This window comes from Garra rufa, chromosome 11 (assembly GCF_049309525.1).
Source record: "Garra rufa chromosome 11, GarRuf1.0, whole genome shotgun sequence".
In the NCBI taxonomy this organism is placed as follows: Eukaryota; Metazoa; Chordata; class Actinopteri; order Cypriniformes; family Cyprinidae; genus Garra; species Garra rufa.
The window spans coordinates 6,105,888-6,125,766 of NC_133371.1; the positions used below are offsets into that span (position 1 = coordinate 6,105,888).

The 19,879-nt window shown below is 40.0% G+C and overlaps 1 protein-coding gene across 1 annotated transcript; it reads left to right on the forward strand.

Annotated features, from left to right (window-relative positions):
• The first annotated feature begins 399 nt into the window (after positions 1–399).
• On the forward strand, positions 400–17,487 carry chrna5 (cholinergic receptor, nicotinic, alpha 5). The gene is made up of 9 exons (XM_073850440.1): positions 400–563; positions 927–1,034; positions 6,899–7,050; positions 7,337–7,381; positions 7,799–7,908; positions 9,307–9,484; positions 10,578–10,910; positions 16,694–17,050; positions 17,143–17,487. The coding sequence occupies exons 2-9, from the start codon at positions 962–964 to the stop codon at positions 17,299–17,301; spliced, it is 1,407 nt and encodes a 468-aa protein (XP_073706541.1). The 5' UTR covers positions 400–563; positions 927–961; the 3' UTR covers positions 17,302–17,487.
• Positions 17,488–19,879: the final 2,392 nt, after the last annotated feature.

The following is a 19,879-nucleotide window of genomic DNA, read 5'->3' on the forward strand; positions in this document are numbered from 1 at the left end:
TTATTATATTGTAATTAAAGGTTCATAATGTAAATCATTCACAATATGACCAGAAAGAACATAAGAAGAAGAGTGCAAATGGGGTCAGTTATCATGTTGACCTTAATGTGGTATACAATACATGTGTTATTTATAGTCCAGGCCATAAGTCTGTCGATTTTACACAATATGCAGTAAAGGGTGTCTGATCAATCTCTCTATCCACCAAAGGCTCATTAACCTAAAAGGTTGAAGACCTTTGCTGTACTCTCATTAACACGTGTGCATATTTTTGAACAGGAGGTGGCAGAATTTACAAGATAATAGAAGATCCAGGGCTGTGATTGGCTGTTTCTTGCTGTGCGGGAAAATGCAAGGGGGTGAGGGGGGTAGGCTTGCCTTTCTGGAGAAGGAGGAGGAGCAGTGGGAGACCGTGACGGAGTGTGTGTGTGTGTGTGTGTGTGTGTGTGTGTGTGTGTGAGAGAGAGTAAGCAGCCACAAACATGCTGGTTGGCATGGACACACGACAGCCAAATGGAAAAGAACAATTCTAAAGATTCCGCTCTGTTCCAGTTCATAATCAGGTAAGGAAAAGAAAATGACAAAGAAAAGAATAGGAGATAAATAGAACGAGGGACACTGGGTGTTTGCTGACTGATGAATGTGTGCATAACCTCAACAGGCAGGTGGATAGATGCATCCTTTGTGTGCTTGTGTAAATGTCCGTTCACATGTGCATGATGCTGAACATGGTAATGTTATTCCTAGATTGTAAATACTGAAGATATATTTGTGGTCATTTGCACATACGTGGAAGATGCAAAAGATGCAGCATGCAGGTCTTCTTCACTGCATATCACATGTATGTTTAACGGCTAACAAGCTTGAGAGCTCTGAGAGACTGTTTGTGCGTATTAAAGTGCATGCATGTTCATGGCTGCTTGCAGGTCTTCTCTGTGGCTTTGCTGCTCCTGATGGTATCATGGTAACAGCTCACAGCACTGTCAGATCTCTCCTCCTGCTTGTCTGCTGTACTGTCCTCTGCTCCTCTATAGGTGAGTGCCTCTGACCTCGGCTAACGTCTGTGCATGGGTGAAATCTCACCAAACCTGTCAAAAGTATGCCCAGGTCATAATTCAACCCAAAATTTAATAATCAATGTGCAATTTTCCAATGTGGATTTCCTTGCGCTGCTCTTGATGATATACGCTCTTAAAAATAAAGGTGCTTCACGATGCCATAGAATAATCTAAATGGTTCCATAAAGAACCTTTAACACCTGAAGAACCTTTCTGTTTCACAAAAGGTTCTTTGTGGCAAATAAGGTTCTTCAGATTATAAAAAGGTAAGAAAGAGATGGTTCTTTAAAGAACCTTTGACTGAATGGTGCTTTGTGGAACCAAAAATGGTTCTTCTATGGCATCGCTGTGAAGAACCTTTTAAAGCACCGGAGTGTAGTCCAGGGGTGGAAACCTCTGGTCGTAGAGAGCCACAGCCTTGCAAACATCAGCTCCAACCCTAATAAAAACTCACCTGCCTGTAACTTTCTACATCTTCAGACCTTGATTAGCTTGTTTAGATGTGTTTGATTAGGGTTAAAGCAAAACTCTCCAGGACCGTTGCTCGCCACCCCGATATAGTCAGTGCAAGCGACTGCACCGCAAAAAATGCCTTTCTAACTTAGATTTTTTGTCTTGTTTCCAGCCAAAATATCTAAAATTTCTTAAATCAAGAAGGATTTTCTAGACAAGTAAAAATTATTGTCTTGTTTTCAGAAAAAAAAACTAGTCAAAATTAAGTGCGTTTTGCTTGTAGCAAGAAAAATAATCTGTCAGTAGGGTAAGAAAAATAATATTGTTTTGTGTTTGAAAAAAAAAAAAATGCTTACCCCTTTGGCAAATTATTTTGCTCATTCTAAGACTTGTTTTTACTCTTTTGGAAAATCCTTGATTAAAGAATTGTTAGATATTTTTGGCTGAGAAAAGATACAAAAGTAAGAAAAGCGTTTTTGCAGTGTGCTGCTGCCACAACTCTTTCATGAGACCAAAATTGATTTTAATTTGATCTTGTGTTACAGATTTTATGTTTATCTTTGTAAAATGTGCACAACACTACTATTTATACTGGACTAAGATGGCTGAAATATGTTGAATGTCAGCTTATCCTAATACCTATAATTTGTGCAAGTAAACAAGTAAATGTATTGCCAATAGATTAACTGTTAAAATGTTTATTTAGTTAATTCAGTTTAAAAATCTATATATTTCCTGTATTTTTACTGTTAATTTTACATGAACTATACTGGATTAAAAAAAATACATTTCAAAGATGGCATTCTTGTTAAAATACCCTTCTCTATGGTTTTCTGATAATATAATATAATACAATATAATACAATATAATATAATATAATATAATATAATATAATATAATATAATATAATATAATTTAAGTATTATTTTTGGATGAAATCTGACCTGTGGTTCACTCACTTGTCCATCTGTGACTCACATCTCCTTATCTAATTATTATTTCCAACAGATCTCTTGCTCTCTGACACTCTCTGTGATAGAGGCTCTCAGTGAAAGAGAGGTGCAGATAAGATCACACTTCAAAATAGATGGTCTTTCAGTCAGTGAGGGGCTAGAAGATGTGCCACAATACTGCATGTGGCTTGTAAAGTAGTCACAAAAACAGCAAATCTAAGTGCAAAACAAAAAAATTGTAGATTTAGATGATTTCAAAATATTGCCAATGTAGAAATATGTAACTGGCAGCAACTGAGAATAAATCATCATAAACTAATAATTCCATTCCATGCACACGCAGTGCACCTCAGATATGTAATATCAGGCATCCCTTTTGGGTTCAAGTGACACATTTTACAGCATGGTTCTTGAGGAAATAAATGTTCTCAGCTTTTCCCTTGGGTCAGCTTTGGTACACTGCAAAATGTGAAAATGTGATTTTTCCTGAGCTGACCCTTAAATTTTTTTTTATAGTATAACCTAACATAGTCAGGTTGATTTAGTCATATTGGATTCTATCTACTGGATTTATGCATGCATTTCTTGTATTTGTTATGCCAGTTTTTGCATTTTGCATTCAGTTGATTAATATGCCGCTTTTTTAATTCAGCAAAAAATACTTTATTATAAGATAGAATATTGCGATAAGCACAATAGTGTTCTTTGAGATATAATACAGGTCAGCTGGAACAGGGTGACCTAAGGATTTATGCATTTTCTAATAATTTGTTTATTGATTAAGGGAGAGCACGACCACAGATATTGATTAAAGGGAAAACAAGCTGAAACCAGAATAGCATCTGCGGTTGTCTGTGAAATGAACAATAAGCAAGATTTATAAGCACAGAAACTGAGCTTTGAGACACAAATAAAATTGCAAAATCCAGTCAATATCTAAATATGGAGCTGAATAATAGGCACAGAATGTAATCAATAAACACTATTTGGGTCGTAGCACACTTTTTGTAGGATAAATGCAAAGGCAGTGGCTGACAACCTCAATTTTAGACAGAAATGAGAAAAATGACACTCACAGTGTTTCATGACTTCTAGGTCAAATCACTCCCTTGAGCCTCAGTGAGGCTAGATGTTTGATTGTGTCTTATATTACATCTAGCTTCAGACATAAAAAAAAAAGAATTTCAGAAACAATTTTTGCATGCAGTTTAGAGTCAAAACAGGTATGCGTTGTTATAAAACATACACACATATATATTTTTGCATGCATGATTTAACATATGTACTTACCCAAAATTAGTGCAGAACATAAATAAATAATGTACATCACCTCAGCAGTGCCACAGGCTGATTGCCTCCATGCCACGCCGCATTGAAGCAGTCATTTCTGCAAAAGGATCCCAACCAAGTATTGAGTGCATAACTGAACATAATTATTTGAAGGTTGACTTTTTTTGTGTTAAAAACACTTTTCTTTTATTGGTCGGATGAAATATGCTAATTTTTTGAGATAGGAATTTTGGGTTTTCATGAGCTGTATGCCAAAATCATCAATATTAAACAATAAAAGGCTAGAACTACTTTCAAATGTGTGTAATGAATCTAAAATATATGAAAGTCTAATGTTTATCAGTGCATTACAGAAAATAATGAACTTTATCACAATATGCAAATTTTTTGAGAAGGACCTGTAAGTCTGTAGATGCTTATCATTTTTGTAGATAATTTCTAATTTTAGCAACATTCTTACAACAAATTCCTTTGAAATCAGTTGTGCTTCTGCTATCAATTGTTGAGTTACTGCATATGTAAATCATTCTAAATCAGTCCCATCTGAGGTTCCATTTCAGTTAGGATTAGGGATGCACTAAATGTTCGGCAACCAAAATTATTCGGCCGAAAATGGCAAATAAAGCTCTTTCGGTCTTTCTTTTTGGCCAAATAAGCAGAAAAGGCTGATTAATTATACCGAACAATAATGTGATGCAATCAAATAGAGGCGCACACTAATGCAGCAAACATGTCGGCAGTGTGGAAACATTTAAAACTGTCAGAGAAAGATGCAAAAATCATTACAAGCACAGACAGCAAGAAACTGTTTAATATCGCATCGCATGTCTTCCATGAGAAGAGAAATGGCAGGTTGTTGCTGGTTACTGTATGATGACTGAAATCACCAAATGGCTTCAAACCATTAGTGAATAAACTACAGAATGTTATGTTGTCTATACATGCACAAATTTATTCGGACAGTGCTCAAGCTCGTTAGCCAAAGTCCAAAGCTCAGGGAAAAATCTGCGTGATGAGAATCATTCATAAAAAGTAGAACTGAGGTCGTCTTGCGGGTTTCTGACAAAATAAAAATCAACATTCATAAATGTTAGTATTGTAATTTTACTATTGTTCTGTCAAATAAAAAAAAAGTAACACAAAAATAACGAGGCTGCATTTATTTGTACATTAAAAACACATGCCTGATTCAAGATCTTAAAAATGGCCAAAGAATATTATTTCACTAACTTATTAATTTTAAGTTAAATTGTGCTTCGTTGGTAGTCGATAATGTTTACTAGAATGTTAAAAATGTTCAGTGTTAAATAAATATTTTTAAATTGCTGTTTTGTAATTGTTTTTTTTTTCTTTGAAAAGCAAGACAAAACTGCAAAAAGCAAATATTGGCTATTTAATTTATGCAATGGTGAAAAACCGGTAATCGGCTTTCGGCCCAGTGTGTAATTTTGTTCGGCTTCGACCAAGAATTTTCATTTCGGTGCATCCCTAGTTAGGATGCTTTCATTAGATGCACTGCTTATGTAGGCAGCTCACTAGCTTGTGGAACAGAGCTATAGTGTATGACATTCACATTAAAGTACATCCCCCCTACCAGTGATGGTAACACAACCCAGATCATCTAAACCAATTTCACATTCAGGGATTCATAAATGTCCATTCATAACTGTACCTGCCCCCGCAGAAATGAACACGTGTTCAGCAAATCATGTTGGGTTTCCCTTATTGACTCAGACTGTGGAGACCCTGAGAGGAAAATCTGATAACACAGGATGCTGGCATGATAGCAGCAGCTGCTGGAGATCCAATAACAACGCCAACTGAGCTATATTAGAGTTGATCAAGTACATGCTGCATATTACAACATAAGTTATTTTTATGGCAGATTTGAAAGGCACAAGCTCAAAGGCTCAGTCTAGAATTCACTCTGTTGTTGTGAATTTGTCAATGAGTCAAGTCAAGTCATCATAGTCAAGTCATTATCATAAATATGTAGCACTTAATACAATATTGTTATAAAACAGCTTCACGGTGATAAACAGGAAATTAACAGAATCAATGAAGCAAACTTTTTCAAATATGACACCATCTGAATGAAATAGCTGAAAGAAAAAAAGAAATAGTGTCATTATATAGTCCGTTCAGTTTAATAACTGTGTAAAGGTAATCATGAAACAAGCTCAGTTCAAGCTATAAGAAAGCAATAGTGTCTTTACTCAAGTCAGCTCAAGTTAGTTCAATGTTGATTCGATTCAGTTGCATAACATGTCGTGTAGATGTTGCAACATTCATTAATTCTGAAACAAATTGGATTCAGCCACGTAGCAGATCTATTCAACTCTTTTAATCACATCTAATAGTGTCAGTGCAGTCAGATGGATAATATTGCTTAACATTATGCACTATGGGCCAGATTTACTAAACAGCAAATTAGAATGAGATTGCAATCCTATTAAAGTGCTGATGGGAGTGTAAAGTTCTGACAGTGTGCAAATTAAAGAACACAGACGCAGCCAGCACATTTCCATAAAGACCAATGCAATTTACAAAGAGCAGTGCAAATTAGCAACTGTCGCTGCCATGTTAAGTGCAAAATAGTTTAAGACATGCTTTTTTGGGGTAGTAAACTGACTTAATAAATCCTCTTAAATGATTTATTTCAACACTTTTCTCCCATAAATTTTGTGTGTGACACAAAAAACTCCTACAAATGCATATGCAATAAGATCAGCTGCAAAAACTGTCCATGCCTTTCCATTATAATCTTTTACTGTGTGTCAGTAAATCCTCACACAAGGTCTTTTAATGGTAGGGTTTTCTGTTAGTAAATCTAGTTAATCCTAAGCGTCAGAAATGGAGGAAAAAAAACTGACTCAGTTGGTGGGTCAATTCTTCTCTGGCCTGAAGGAAAGCTTTAGAAGGGGCATGTGCAAGGTTGTTACGAAACCTATATGTCCTGGGTGAGCTGTTTATCGTGAGATCAATATGATCATTAGGGGAGTGTCAACCAGATTGTCACACCTTCTATAAACCTATGCGGCCCTTGTATCTGGGACTGTTGCCATCTAATTACTGTTGTTTAGTGTCTCAGTCCCTCCTGATTGAATGTGAGAGATTAAAATGAAGTTGTTGTTTTGTTCAAGGGCCTCCTGTGCTGTCTTCCTATGCCAAGACAGAAGACAAGCTGTTTAAACATCTCTTCAGCAGCTACCAGAAATGGGTGAGACCAGTGGAGGATCTAAATGGAACGGTGCAGGTCAAATTTGGCCTGGCTATCTCCCAGCTGGTGGACGTGGTGAGAACTCCTCATCCAGGCAAAATCTTAATTTACACATTACATCAGGAAAATCTCTATCATAAGGGATTTCACAAATATTATTAACCTTAATGTTCTGTTTGGAATTAGATAGGTAAAAGGGTTAGGGTTAGGATAAATCATTAACAATATAAACATGTGCAGCATTACAGCATGCAATATTTATGACCGCAAACATAAAGAACATATAAAATCAATTTCAACAGAAGATTAAGGTTAATATAATAACATGACTATAATATTTGATTTTTCTTTGTTTGGTCAGGATGAAAAGAATCAGCTGATGACAACCAATGTTTGGATGAAGCAGGTAAAGCAGGACTTAAAGATATTGCTTACCCCCAGGGCATCCAAGATGTAGGTGACTTTGTTTCTTCAGTAGAACACAAACAGAGATTTTTAACTTCAAACCGTTGCAGTCTGTCAGTCATATAATGGCAGTCAATGAGACCCACACTGCAAAAAATGCTTTTCTTACTTAGATTTTTTGTCTTGTTTCCAGCCAAAATAAGTAACATTCTTAAATCAAGAAGGATTTACTACACATGTAAAAAATTCTTTTCTTGTTTTCAGAAAAATAAAATGTCAAAATTAAATCTTTAGCTTAGAACAAGCAAAATAATCTGCCAATGGGGTAAGCAAAAAAATCGTATTTTAAATAGAAAACAAGATTATTTACTTATATGGTATCAGCTTTACACATAAATCCATGTCTCTCTGCATTCAGGAGTGGACAGACATGAAGCTCAGATGGAATCCGGATCATTATCTGGGCATCACCTCCATCAGAGTTCCCTCAGACTCCATCTGGATTCCTGACATTGTGCTCTATGACAAGTATGTGGTTTTCTGGATATTAAGAATGGTATTATGTATAGTAATATATGCATATTTTAAATATTTATACTAAATGAGATTACTTATACCTAAAACATGCGTGAGTTACTTCTTCTTTAAAATCCATTTTTAAAGAAGAAGAAAGGAGTCTGGTACTAGACAGTCTGTTGAGCATTGAAATCATTACAATCTTGGAAAATATTTAATCTGAAGTGCAATCAAGTTTAAATAGTCATTCCACTGTACCACCCAAAATACACTCTACATTTAGTTAAATTTTACAGGAATGCTAAGATTAAGTTTGATTTTTGTTTTTGTGACCTGACAAAGAAAAAAGGCCATTGCACACTGGGTTCGAATTTTTTTTTTTTTTTTTTTTTTTTTCATATTCGTCATCCTTCCCTATCAAAATGCTTGTTACGGATGCAAAAATGCAGAAAATCAAACCTGATCCCAATTTTTTTTATGACAGACGAAAGTTTCGGAAGCAGTGTGTAAATACACATAACGTGAGGTCGTATTTTTTTTCGTACCTTCACACTGCAAATTTATGGTTTCACGAGTTAAAGGAGTAGTTCACTTTCAAAACAAAAATGTACAGATAATGTACTCACCCCCTTGTCATCCGAGATGTTCATGTCTTTCTTTCTTCAGTTGTAAAGAAATTATGTTTTTTTGAGGAGAACATTTCAGGATTTCTCTCCATATAATGGACTTCTATGAGTTTGAACTTCCAAAATGCAGTTTAAATGCAGCTTCAAAGTGTTCTAAATGATCCCAGCCGACGAAGAAGGGTCTTATCTAGCAAAATGATTGTTATTTTTTAAAAATGTATATACTTTTTAATCTCTACGCAGAGTACACACCGAGCTAGACAAGATGAGCATTTGAGGTTAAAAAGTATATAAATTGTAGAAAATAACCTAGATAAGACCCTTTTTTCCTCGGCAGTGATCATTTAGAACCATTTAAAGCTGCATTTTGGAAGTTCAAACTCGTGGGCACCATCGAAGTCCATTATATGGAGAGAAATCCTGCAATGTTCTCCTCAAAAAAGATTTCTTTACGACTGAAGAAAGAAAGACATGAACATCTTGGATGACAAGGGGGTGAGTACATTATCTGCAAATTTTTGTTCTAAAAATGAACTACTCCTTTAAATACTTTTGTGCACAAAGTCTGTGGAAATGGCAAAGGATAGAAAATGGATTAGAGAGCCATTATAATTTATAAAGGTCAATAATTTTTTCCACATTTTTCCAAATTTCTTCCATGTTTGTAAAAGTATAAAAATCGGGATTTTTGTGATGTTAATTGCTACTTTGAGCATTTATTTTGACAACAGAATATTATTTTGGACTTGTCTGTATGTCAGCTAAAAAAGATTTTCACCTGCAGTGCAGATGGTAATTTCGAGGCCACGGTGACTAAAGCAGTGGTGAGATATGACGGCACTATCTCCTGGACCCCTCCTGCCAACTACAAATCTGCCTGCACCATCGATGTGACGTTCTTCCCCTTTGACCTTCAGAACTGCTCCATGAAGTTTGGCTCCTGGACCTACGATGGTTCTCAAGTATGCTGTAACTATTATTAAAGGTGCCATAGAATGCATTTATACAATATTTTAAGTTGTTCTCTGATATCTACACAGAAGGTATATGGCATAGGAAAGGGCAAAAAGTCTTTAGAAACGGTTTTACAGGTCCATTTACAACCCTAGGATTTGTCCCTAGAATGAAATGCTCTGTTATTGCCTTATTTGGAAGTTTCATGAATATTAATGAGCTCTGCTGTGATTGGCTGTTTCACAGAGCTGCTCATCTCTATAGCTGGCACATGGATAAAAATATATATTTAATTAGGAGCTCTAGCCACTTTTAATATGCGGTTTGTTGAATCTGCCGTTTTGAATCGCCGACATTTTAGTCTCATTACTGTGATGCATGTGCTCTGTGTAAAGTTACAATGCAGAGGGAGTGCTTCTTAACACACACGTTCAGCTGCTTGTTAGTGATTCTCAAGATCTGTAAATCATTCACCATCATCAGCGCAGTCGTCTCTCTGTTTATGTGGTAAGTGCAATCCTATATACTGCAATGTAACAGGCTAGCGCTAGCATTAAGCTAACCGTGTCCCTTCAGTGACTCTCCTTGTTTTACTGATGTGCTGACGTTACCGATGATTGGGCGATGCAAATGTTGGAGGCGTAACTATTAACGATCCCAGGGATGATTCGTAACAGTCTGTGTTCTGTTGGAATTGACCTATTTTTCGGTGGTCTTTTGCAAACACTAGATTTATATAAGGAGGAGGAAACGATGGTGTTTGAGACTCATAGTATGTCATGTCCATGTACTGAACTGTTATTATTTAACTATGCCAAGGTAAATTCAGTTTTCCATTCTATGGCACCTTTAAAGGCATTAAAACCAATGTTTACAATTAGAAATGAAAAAAAAAAAATAAATAAATAAAATTACAACGTTTTTTTACTTGACATTATCTACCTTGCCATCGTCAGTGCATAGTGACCACTTTAATCAAGCGCCAGAAAAGTAGCTAAAATGACTCATAGTCTAAATTGTTAGTCCTCTTAAAGTCATAGCTTTTTTGTGTTTAATATATGAATATTTATTTAACAATTGCTTAATACTTCTTTTTTTAAGGTGGACATTCTCCTTGAGGACGTACATGTGGACAAACGTGACTATTTTGACAACGGTGAATGGGAGATTGTGAAGGCCACGGGTAGCCGGAGTTTGAGAAGTGATGGGACCTTTTTCTATCCGTCCATCACTTACTCCTTTATTATCCGACGTCTTCCTCTTTTCTACACACTCTTCCTCATCATCCCCTGCATTGGACTGTCTTTCCTGACCGTGCTGGTGTTTTATCTCCCATCTAACGGAGGGGAGAAAATCTCCCTCTGCACATCTGTCCTCGTCTCTCTTACTGTCTTCCTTCTGGTGATAGAAGAGATCATCCCTTCCTCCTCAAAGGTGGTTAAAAAATTCAAAGCTATATTAAGTGATTTGTTTAAAGTTAGTGTGCCACAAATTTTAAATCATTTCACATTTTTGTAGCAAAACAAGAATAGCTTGTAGTAGTTGTAAGCTATTGGTTATCTGTGTGATAAAATTTTACACCAAATCTAAGCTTATTCATGAAGGCATTAAAAGTTCTTTTCTGTATTTGAGCTGTTTTGTCATTCTGCAGTTGCTGTGGCAGATTCTGTTACTTAAAACATCAAAGTGCCAGGAACAATTTCTATATTAAACCACACATACAATATATAATTCTAATAATTGGGTATATGGAATTGTATATATGATATAGTACATCTATATAATTAATTTATCAGGTTGTTTCAAATTGTTGTCAAAGAAGGAGAAATTAAGAAAATAAAAGATTTTGCTAAAATATTTAGTTAATGTTTACTTAAAGGCATAAGTAACCCAAAATGTAAATTCTGTCTATATTTACGTACCCTCATGTTCTTCCAAACCCATAACACGTTAATCTTGAAAATTGAAATTCATTTATTTTAATTAAATGCCTTTATAACACCTTCATGCTTGGATTTTCTTTAGAAGTTTTGCTAACCTTATCTTTCAATAGAGGGACTTTTAATGTCTTTTCATAAAACATATCTTAATGTGTGTTTCTAAGATTAACCTTTAAGTCCTATGGGTTTGGAATGAGGGTAAAAGCAGTGCTGGGGGTAATGCATTACAAGTAACACAAGTTACTTAATAATATTACTTTTTCCAAGTAACTAGTAAAGTAATACATCATTTTTTTAATTGAGAAGAACATATCTGAGTGTCACGCCAGGCCAGCAGAGGGAGCCCTTACCCCCACTGACTGTTGCTGCTCCCTCTGCTGCCTCTATGGTTACTTCCTGTTTATCAGACATAAAAGCCAGCTCATCACACACACACATCGCGAAGTATTGTTTTGCTCCAGCGGACTCTACCAAGCGTTTTCCTTTGCTCTCAGGTTTCCTAGTCTCCTTGTTGTTCCCTAGCCATAGTTCTGTTTTTGTTTTCCCAGTCTTAGTCTTAGTTTTCTAGTTTCTTGTTTTCATTTCATTGTTTCATTTGGACTGCCCACCTGGATTTTGACCCACGCTTGTTTATTGGATTACGCTATTGGATTGTCTTCGCTGTTCATGTTTGCTGGTGTTTTCGACCCTGTCTGTCTGACTACGATCTGCTTAATAAAGCCTTGCATTTGGATCCTCACTCTTGGTCGTCCCGTTTGTGACAGAATACTTCGCCACACCCGGATCCAGCGGCTTTACTCACCACCAGCATCACAACATGGACCCAGTCGACCAACTTCTGCTCCTCAGACAAGGAGATCTCCCCATCAAGGAATATGTTCAACGTTTCAGTGAGTTGTTGCATAAAGTATCATTTTTTGATGAGGTATACTTTAAGGACTTATTCCGTATGGGGCTGAATGAACCAACAAGATCAATGTTGCCTGGGGGGAAATCCTTATGCTCACTGAAGGATTATATGAACTATGCACTGTCGTTATGCGGCTCTCCATGTACTGTGGGTATTCTAGTAGAGCCCCAGCACAAGATGTCTGCTAGCTTCGAGCCACAGCACAAGATGTCTGCTAGCTTCGAGCCACAGCACAAGATGTCTACTAGCCCAGAGCCAAAGCACAAGATGTCTGCTAGTTCAAAGCCTGTTCATAAGATGTCTGCCTTTCAGGAGCCCCTTCACAAGATGGCTACCTTCCCTAAACCTGTTCACAAAATGGCCGCCTTTCCCGAATCAGCTTTCGGAATGACCATCCTTCCTGAGTCCGCATTCAAGATGGTCACCCGATTGGACCCAGCTCACAAGAAATCTACCACGTCTGACTTCTCTCACAAGATGGCTGACACCCCAAGGCCCGATCACAAGATGGCCGCCATCCCCAAGCCTGTTCACAAGATGGCTGCCACCCCCAAGCCAGTTCACAAGATGGCCGCCGTCCCAAAGCCTGCTTCCAAGATGGCTGTCCTTCCCGAGTCAGCTCATAAGATGGCCGCCTTTCCTGAGACTGCACCCAAGATGGCCGCCCTTCCTGATCCTGTTCGCAAAATGGCCGCTCTTCCAGACCCTGCTCACAAGATGGCCGCCGTTCCAAAGCACGTTCATAAGATGGCTTCCGTTCCTGAGTTCCCGGTCAGAATGGCCACCACGCCAGAGCCTGCTGCAAAGATGGCCGCCACGCCAGAGCCTGCTGCTAAGATGGTCGCCACGCCAGAGCCTGCTGCTAAGATGGCCGCCACGCCAGAGCCTGCTGCAAGGATGGCCGCCACGCCAGAGCCTGCTGCAAAGATGGCCGCCACGCCAGAGCCTGCTGCAAAGATGGCCGCCACGCCAGAGCCTGCTGCAAAGATGGCCGCCACGCCAGAGCCTGCACCCAAGATGACCGCCACGCCCGTGCTGGCACACAAAATGGCCGCCATACCTGAGGCTGTTATTAACAGGGTGGCTACAGCGTCAGACTCTCACCCTTCCAGGACGTATCAGAGACTAATGTCTAGCTTGGAGGACCCACCACTGCTGTCAGCTCGTTCGGCTGGTCCCTTACTGTCAGCCGAGCCAACGTCTGCTCGCCCCACATCAGCCAAGCCAGCGTCTGCTAGCGCCACGTCAACCAAGCCAGCGTCTGCTCACGCCACGTCAACCAAGCCATCGCCTGTGAACGTCATATCTGCTTCTCTCGAACCTGCACCAGCTGCCGTTCCTACCAAGTCAAGTCAAGTTACAGCTGCTGTCCCTGCCGAGTCAAGTCACGTCACAGTCACTGTCCCTGCCAGGACAAGTCAAGATACAGCTGCTGTTCCTGTCAGGCCAAGTCAAGCAGCTGTTCCCTCCGAGCCAAGCCAAGCCACAGCTGTCCCTCTCACGCCAAATCAAGTCACTGCTGCTCTTGTCATGACGAGTCAGGTCATAGCTACTTCTTCACTGCCAAGTCACATCTCCCCTGAGCATCCAGAGCCTTCACTCCCAAGCCATACAGAGCCAACGCTCCCAAGCCATGCAGAGCCAACGCTCCCAAGCCATGCAGAACCAACGCTCCCAAGTCACACAGAGCCAACGCTCCCAAGCCCCACGCCCAATGACCCGGAGGGCATTCCTCTGCCAACTGTGTTACCTGTTATGGCTATCGCCATTTTGAGTGTGTGGGCTGCACACTGCGCCCCAGTTGCCTCTTCGGCCCATGAGTCTGCCCACAAGTTTGTTCTGGAGACCTCATCTACAGGCATGTCCGCTGCGCCTATACCTCTTTCGGAGGTGGCGTACATAGCGGAACTTCACGCTCTGCCCGCTCCGCCAAGGCTTCACGCTCTGCCCGCTCCGCCAAGGCTTCACGCTCTGCCCGCTCCGCCAAGGCTTCACGCTCTGCCCGCTCCGCCAAGGCTTCACGCTCTGCCCGCTCCGCCAAGGCTTCACGCTCTGCCCGCTCAGCCAAGGCTTCACGCTCTGCCCGCATCGCCTGTGCTCCCTGCTCTGCCAGCACCGCCAGTGCTCCCTGCTCTGCCAGCACCGCCAGGGTTCCCTGCTATATCTGCTCCGCCAGGACTCCTTGCTCTACCTGCTCCGCCAAGGTTCCTTGCTCTGCCTGTTCCGCCAAGACTCCTTGCTCTGTCTGCTCCGCCAAGGTCCCTTGCTCTGTCTGCCCCGCCAAGACTCCCTGCTCTGCCTGCACCGCCTAGGTTCCCTGTCATCTCTGTCTTGGCGTCTGGGGCCGTTCCAGAAGTCTCTGTCTGCCCAGGAACTGCCACGAAAGTCGTTCCTGAAGTTCTCGTCTGCCTGGTCACGGCTATGGAGGCCACGTTCTCCCATGAACTCTCTACTTCTCTCCTTGCTCTGTCTGCCTCCTCTATCTCTGTTCTCCCCAGGTCCCAGTCCATGATGCGGCCTCCTGTTCCGCCCTGGAGGGCTTCTACGCCTCCTGTTCCGCCCTGGAGGGCTTCTACGCCTCCTGTTCCGCCCTGGAGGGCCCCTGCGCCTCTTGTTCTGCCCTGGAGGGCTCCTGCGCCTCCTGTTCCGCCCTGGAGGGCTCCCGCGCCTCCTGATTCGCCCTGGAGGGCTCCTGTGCCTCCTGCTCCGCCCTGGAGGGCCGCTCCGCCTCCTGCTCCGCCCTGGAGGGTTCCTAAACCCCTTGCTCCGCCTTCGGCTCCGCCCTGGAGGGCTTCTACGCTTCCTGCTCTGCCCCGGAGGGTCGCTAAGCCTCCTGCTCCGCCCTGGAGGGCTCCTAAGACTCTTGCTCCACCTCAAAGGACTGCTCTGCCTCCAGCCCTGCCCTGGAGGGCTCCTGAATCTCCTGCCCTGCTCTGGAGGGCCTTTGCCCAACCTGTTCTGCCTCAGTCTCCTGGCCCCCCCACCGCTCCCCTGGACTGTTTCCTCCTGTTGTTTTTTGGAGCGTCTGGAAGCCGCTCCTTGGGGGGGGGCTATGTCACGCCAGGCCAGCAGAGGGAGCCCTTACCCCCACTGACTGTTGCTGCTCCCTCTGCTGCCTCTATGGTTACTTCCTGTTTATCAGACATAAAAGCCAGCTCATCACACACACACATCGCGAAGTATTGTTTTGCTCCAGCGGACTCTACCAAGCGTTTTCCTTTGCTCTCAGGTTTCCTAGTCTCCTTGTTGTTCCCTAGCCATAGTTCTGTTTTTGTTTTCCCAGTCTTAGTCTTAGTTTTCTAGTTTCTTGTTTTCATTTCATTGTTTCATTTGGACTGCCCACCTGGATTTTGACCCACGCTTGTTTATTGGATTACGCTATTGGATTGTCTTCGCTGTTCATGTTTGCTGGTGTTTTCGACCCTGTCTGTCTGACTACGATCTGCTTAATAAAGCCTTGCATTTGGATCCTCACTCTTGGTCGTCCCGTTTGTGACACTGAGTTAATTTTTCAAATAAGTAACGCCAGTTTCTTTTTCCCCCATTTATTGATTAAAAGCTCTCCTGTCCCTATGTTGAGAGAAATTGTGGGTAAGATGTTACTTTAGTACACATTTAGAATAAATGTGAACATGCATTAATTCATCTCACTCACTAAAAAAAACAGGTACAGTATTCTTCAAAATGAATAAAAACACTGAAATTCAACGCAAAACCTGCGATAATTAAATGTGTTAAGTAATACAAATATCCTTCATGTATTTAATCCAATTTTATTAACCGATGTCTTTACTGCCGACTTTCGATGATCCAATTCATCCATACTAATAAGCAAAAATTACTCAAGATAATCTAACATTTGTTTTCCTTTTTTTATATTGCTGAAGAGTCTTCTGCGGTCTACCATACAGACGTGAATTTACTTTTCTCTAAGCCTGAGGCTTTTGGTGTAAAAAGGCTTTTACATTTGCCAAAAATAGAACTTTTTATATTAAAAACAAACAAGCAATGCCCTGCACAGATTTAAAAAGTAACGTAACACATTACTTTCCATAAAAAGTAACTAAGTAACGTAATTAGTTACTTTTTTAGGGAGTAACTCAATATTGTAATGCCTTACTTTAAAAAGTAACTTTCCCCAACACTGGGTAAAAGATGACATAATTTTCATTTTTGGGTGAACTATATTTTTAAGGTATTAAATTAACATTTACTATTTCATTTTTTTAAACACATATTGAAATCATTTATTTCTAGTAATTATTATTATTATTATTATTATTATTATTATTATTATTATTATTTATTTTTTTGCAATTGCCCAATGACCTATGTTTTCTGCTTTGCTCTTATGTTTTCTGTCTCAGGTGATTCCTCTCATTGGAGAATATCTGGTCTTCACTATGATCTTCGTGACGCTTTCCATTGTCATCACTGTCTTTGCCATTAACATCCATCATCGCTCCTCATCTACTCATCACAGCATGGCGCCCTGGGTCCGCCGTATCTTTCTGCACCATCTGCCTAAACTGCTCTGCATGCGCAGCCATGTGGACCGCTATGCAACCACCGCTGCAAAGAGTGGAAAAGAAGGGCTGGGCTATGCAAAGAGTTCAGGCCATGATAGCACTCCTCTGCTCAATGCAGAGCATAGCCTACATGCAGCCTTAGATTCTATACGCTACATCACGCGTCATGTGGTGAAGGAGAATGAAGTCAGAGAGGTAAGACTGTTATTGTCTCACTTTAGACTTAAAGTAGACTTAAAATAAGTTTTGATTCCTAATTCCAATGTAATTACCTTTTTTTTTTTTAGGTTGTTCAGGACTGGAAGTTTGTGGCCCAGGTTCTGGACCGGGTTTTCCTGTGGGCATTTCTCTTAGTATCGCTGCTCGGCTCTGCTCTGCTTTTCATTCCTGTCATATATAAATGGGCCAGCATCATTGTTCCCAGCTATGCTGGAAGCACCAGCTAAAACACATGAATGTATAAAACTGAAAAATCTTTGGCCTGGATAAAGTTTTTGCATTATTAGTACATTTATGTAGTCTTCAAAACATCTATGCAACTTGTGGCAACTGAGCGCTGTTATTTATTTATGCTGTAACATGCTGCATCACATTAATAGTTGTATGCTGATTTCATTACAATAAAATTTACAATAAAAAAGTACTGTGTTGAATAAAGTTACTGTGCTTAATGAAGTGTGTACTCCTAAGGATATAGGGTAACACTTTCTATGAAGCCTGTATTTATAATACATTATAAGGGTATCCTTAAGGCATTATAATGAATGCATAATGCATTATAAAAACCTTATAATATGTTGTATCATCGCATGAGTATTCATGAGAACAGTTTTAATGTATTATAATTTTTTACTTGTGCTTATAGCTTTTAAGATATGATTACCTCCTCATAGCTATAATGTATTATAAGTCTCATATCTTGCCATGTTACGAATGTCACTTTACTTAAAGCATACAAAGACCACTTAAAGTTATTACCACATATATGCAAGTAATACAATGTATTATAATTGTTATGATTAATCATGAGATGATATAACATATACTTTTTTCATAATGCATTACGCATTCATTATAATGCCTTAGAAATAACATTATAATGTATTATAAATACATGCTTCATAGAAAGTGTTATCGGATATAGATTACTCATATTGCACTTAAGGGCGTACATTTTTTTGTTTTTATTTTTTGGTCCCTCTGGAATGAGAATGCCTCTCTTCCTAATACCACCTGCAACCCACTAGCACAAACAAACAGCTAATCATGGTTTTGTTAGACTGTGATGTTGACTTTAGCTTGAGGCTATTTGCAAAACTCTATATGCAAGGCATAATACACACTCCAGCTTTCTGTTCATTCATAATATGTTCTAGTCCAAACTCCTGTTCAACAGAACATACATCAGTACAAGGCTTACTGTGTGTTTCAAAGGGTTAGTAGAGGACTTTAAAAGAAATAGTTCACCCAAAAAACAAAAATTTGCATCCCATCACTTTCTCCACAATGGGTCATCTGCAGTGAATGGGTGCCGTCAGAATGAGAGCTGATAAAAACATCACAATAATCCACAAGTGATCCACACCACTCCAGTCCAGCCCATCAATTAATATCGTGTGAAGTGAAAAGCTTGTTTGTATTAATAAGCAAATTGATCAAGCTGTTTTTAATTGCAAACCATTGCTTCTGACTAAAATACATATCCTCTATCTATAATATTGCTTTCTCCAGTTAGTGAGTTGTCTAAGTTTAAATCAAGGGAGAAATATCCACATATACACTCACCGGCCACTTTATTAGGTACACCTGTCCAACTGCTTGTTAATGCAAATTTCTAATCAGCCAATCACATGGCAGCAACTCAGTGTATTTAGGCATGTAGACATGGTCAAGAAGATCTGCTGCAGTTCAAACCGAGCATCAGAATGGGGAAGAAGGTGATTTAAAGTTCCCCTGAAATCAAAATTAAAGTTTTTTGGCTTTTAGTATGAATATATTAGCCTTAAGATTATCTATAGTTTAGTGTGCTTCAAAACAACGACAAAATTCGCGTTTACAAGATATAGGCATTCAAAACTTACAGCCTCGTCACTTCCGCCAATATGAATCAACGATTTTGATGATATCACCGTGCGCTTCAGTTTCTCATCAAACGTTCTGTCCAATCAAATGCTCTCTAGAGTCCGTATTGTCCCGTCCCCTACACAAAGACGCAATACATGGAGCAGATCATATGCGCTCATGTGCGATTGGCATGTATTAAACTACACAGCCTCAGCATGATTATGATCACTATTTTGTTTAAGCAAGAGTTTCATATTGAATCTGTGGGATAATTTATTAGACTGTGGCTGTCATAAGCTACAAATGCGGCTTTACCGAGCTCACGGCTCTGGCCCAGCAGATATTAATGGAACGCTATTGGCTATTAAGAATAAGTGGGCGGGGCTGGGCGATATGTTTTTGTTTCAGTTAGAAGTACTTCACCACATAGAATAACGCTGCGTGTTTCAAGGCACTTCAGTGGACCTTTAAGTGACTTTGAACGTGGCATGGTTGTTGGTGCCAGACGGGTTGGTCTGAGTATTTCAGAAACTGCTGATCTACTGGGATTTGCAGAATGGTCCGTAAAAGAGAAAATATCCAGTGATTGGCATTTCTGTGGGCGCAAATGCCTTGTTGATGGCAGAGGTCAGAGGAGAAAGGCCAGACTGGTTTGAGCTGATAGAAAGGCAACAGTAACTCAAATAACCACTCGTTACAATCGAGGTATGCAGAAGAGCATCTCTGAACGCACAACACGTCGAACCTTGAGGTGGATGGGCTACAGCAGCAGAAGACCACACCGGGTTCCACTCCTGTCAGCTAAGAACAGGAAACTGAGGCTACAATTCGCAAAGGCTCAAAATTTAACAATAGAAGATTGGAAAAACGTTGCCTGGTCTGATGAGTCTCTATTTCTGTGTCAACAGCATGAAAGCATGGATCCATCCTGCCTTGTATCAACGGATCAGGCTGGTGGTG

Excerpts from the sequence above, each read along its gene's own strand:
- chrna5 (XM_073850440.1), top strand. The coding sequence starts at position 962 with ATGGTAACAGCTCACAGCACTGTCAGATCTCTCCTCCTGCTTGTCTGC. Across the intron at positions 7,382-7,798 it reads CCAATGTTTGGATGAAGCAG|GAGTGGACAGACATGAAGCT; the intron begins GTAAAGCAGGAC and ends CTCTGCATTCAG. Across the intron at positions 7,909-9,306 it reads GACATTGTGCTCTATGACAA|TGCAGATGGTAATTTCGAGG; the intron begins GTATGTGGTTTT and ends TTTCACCTGCAG.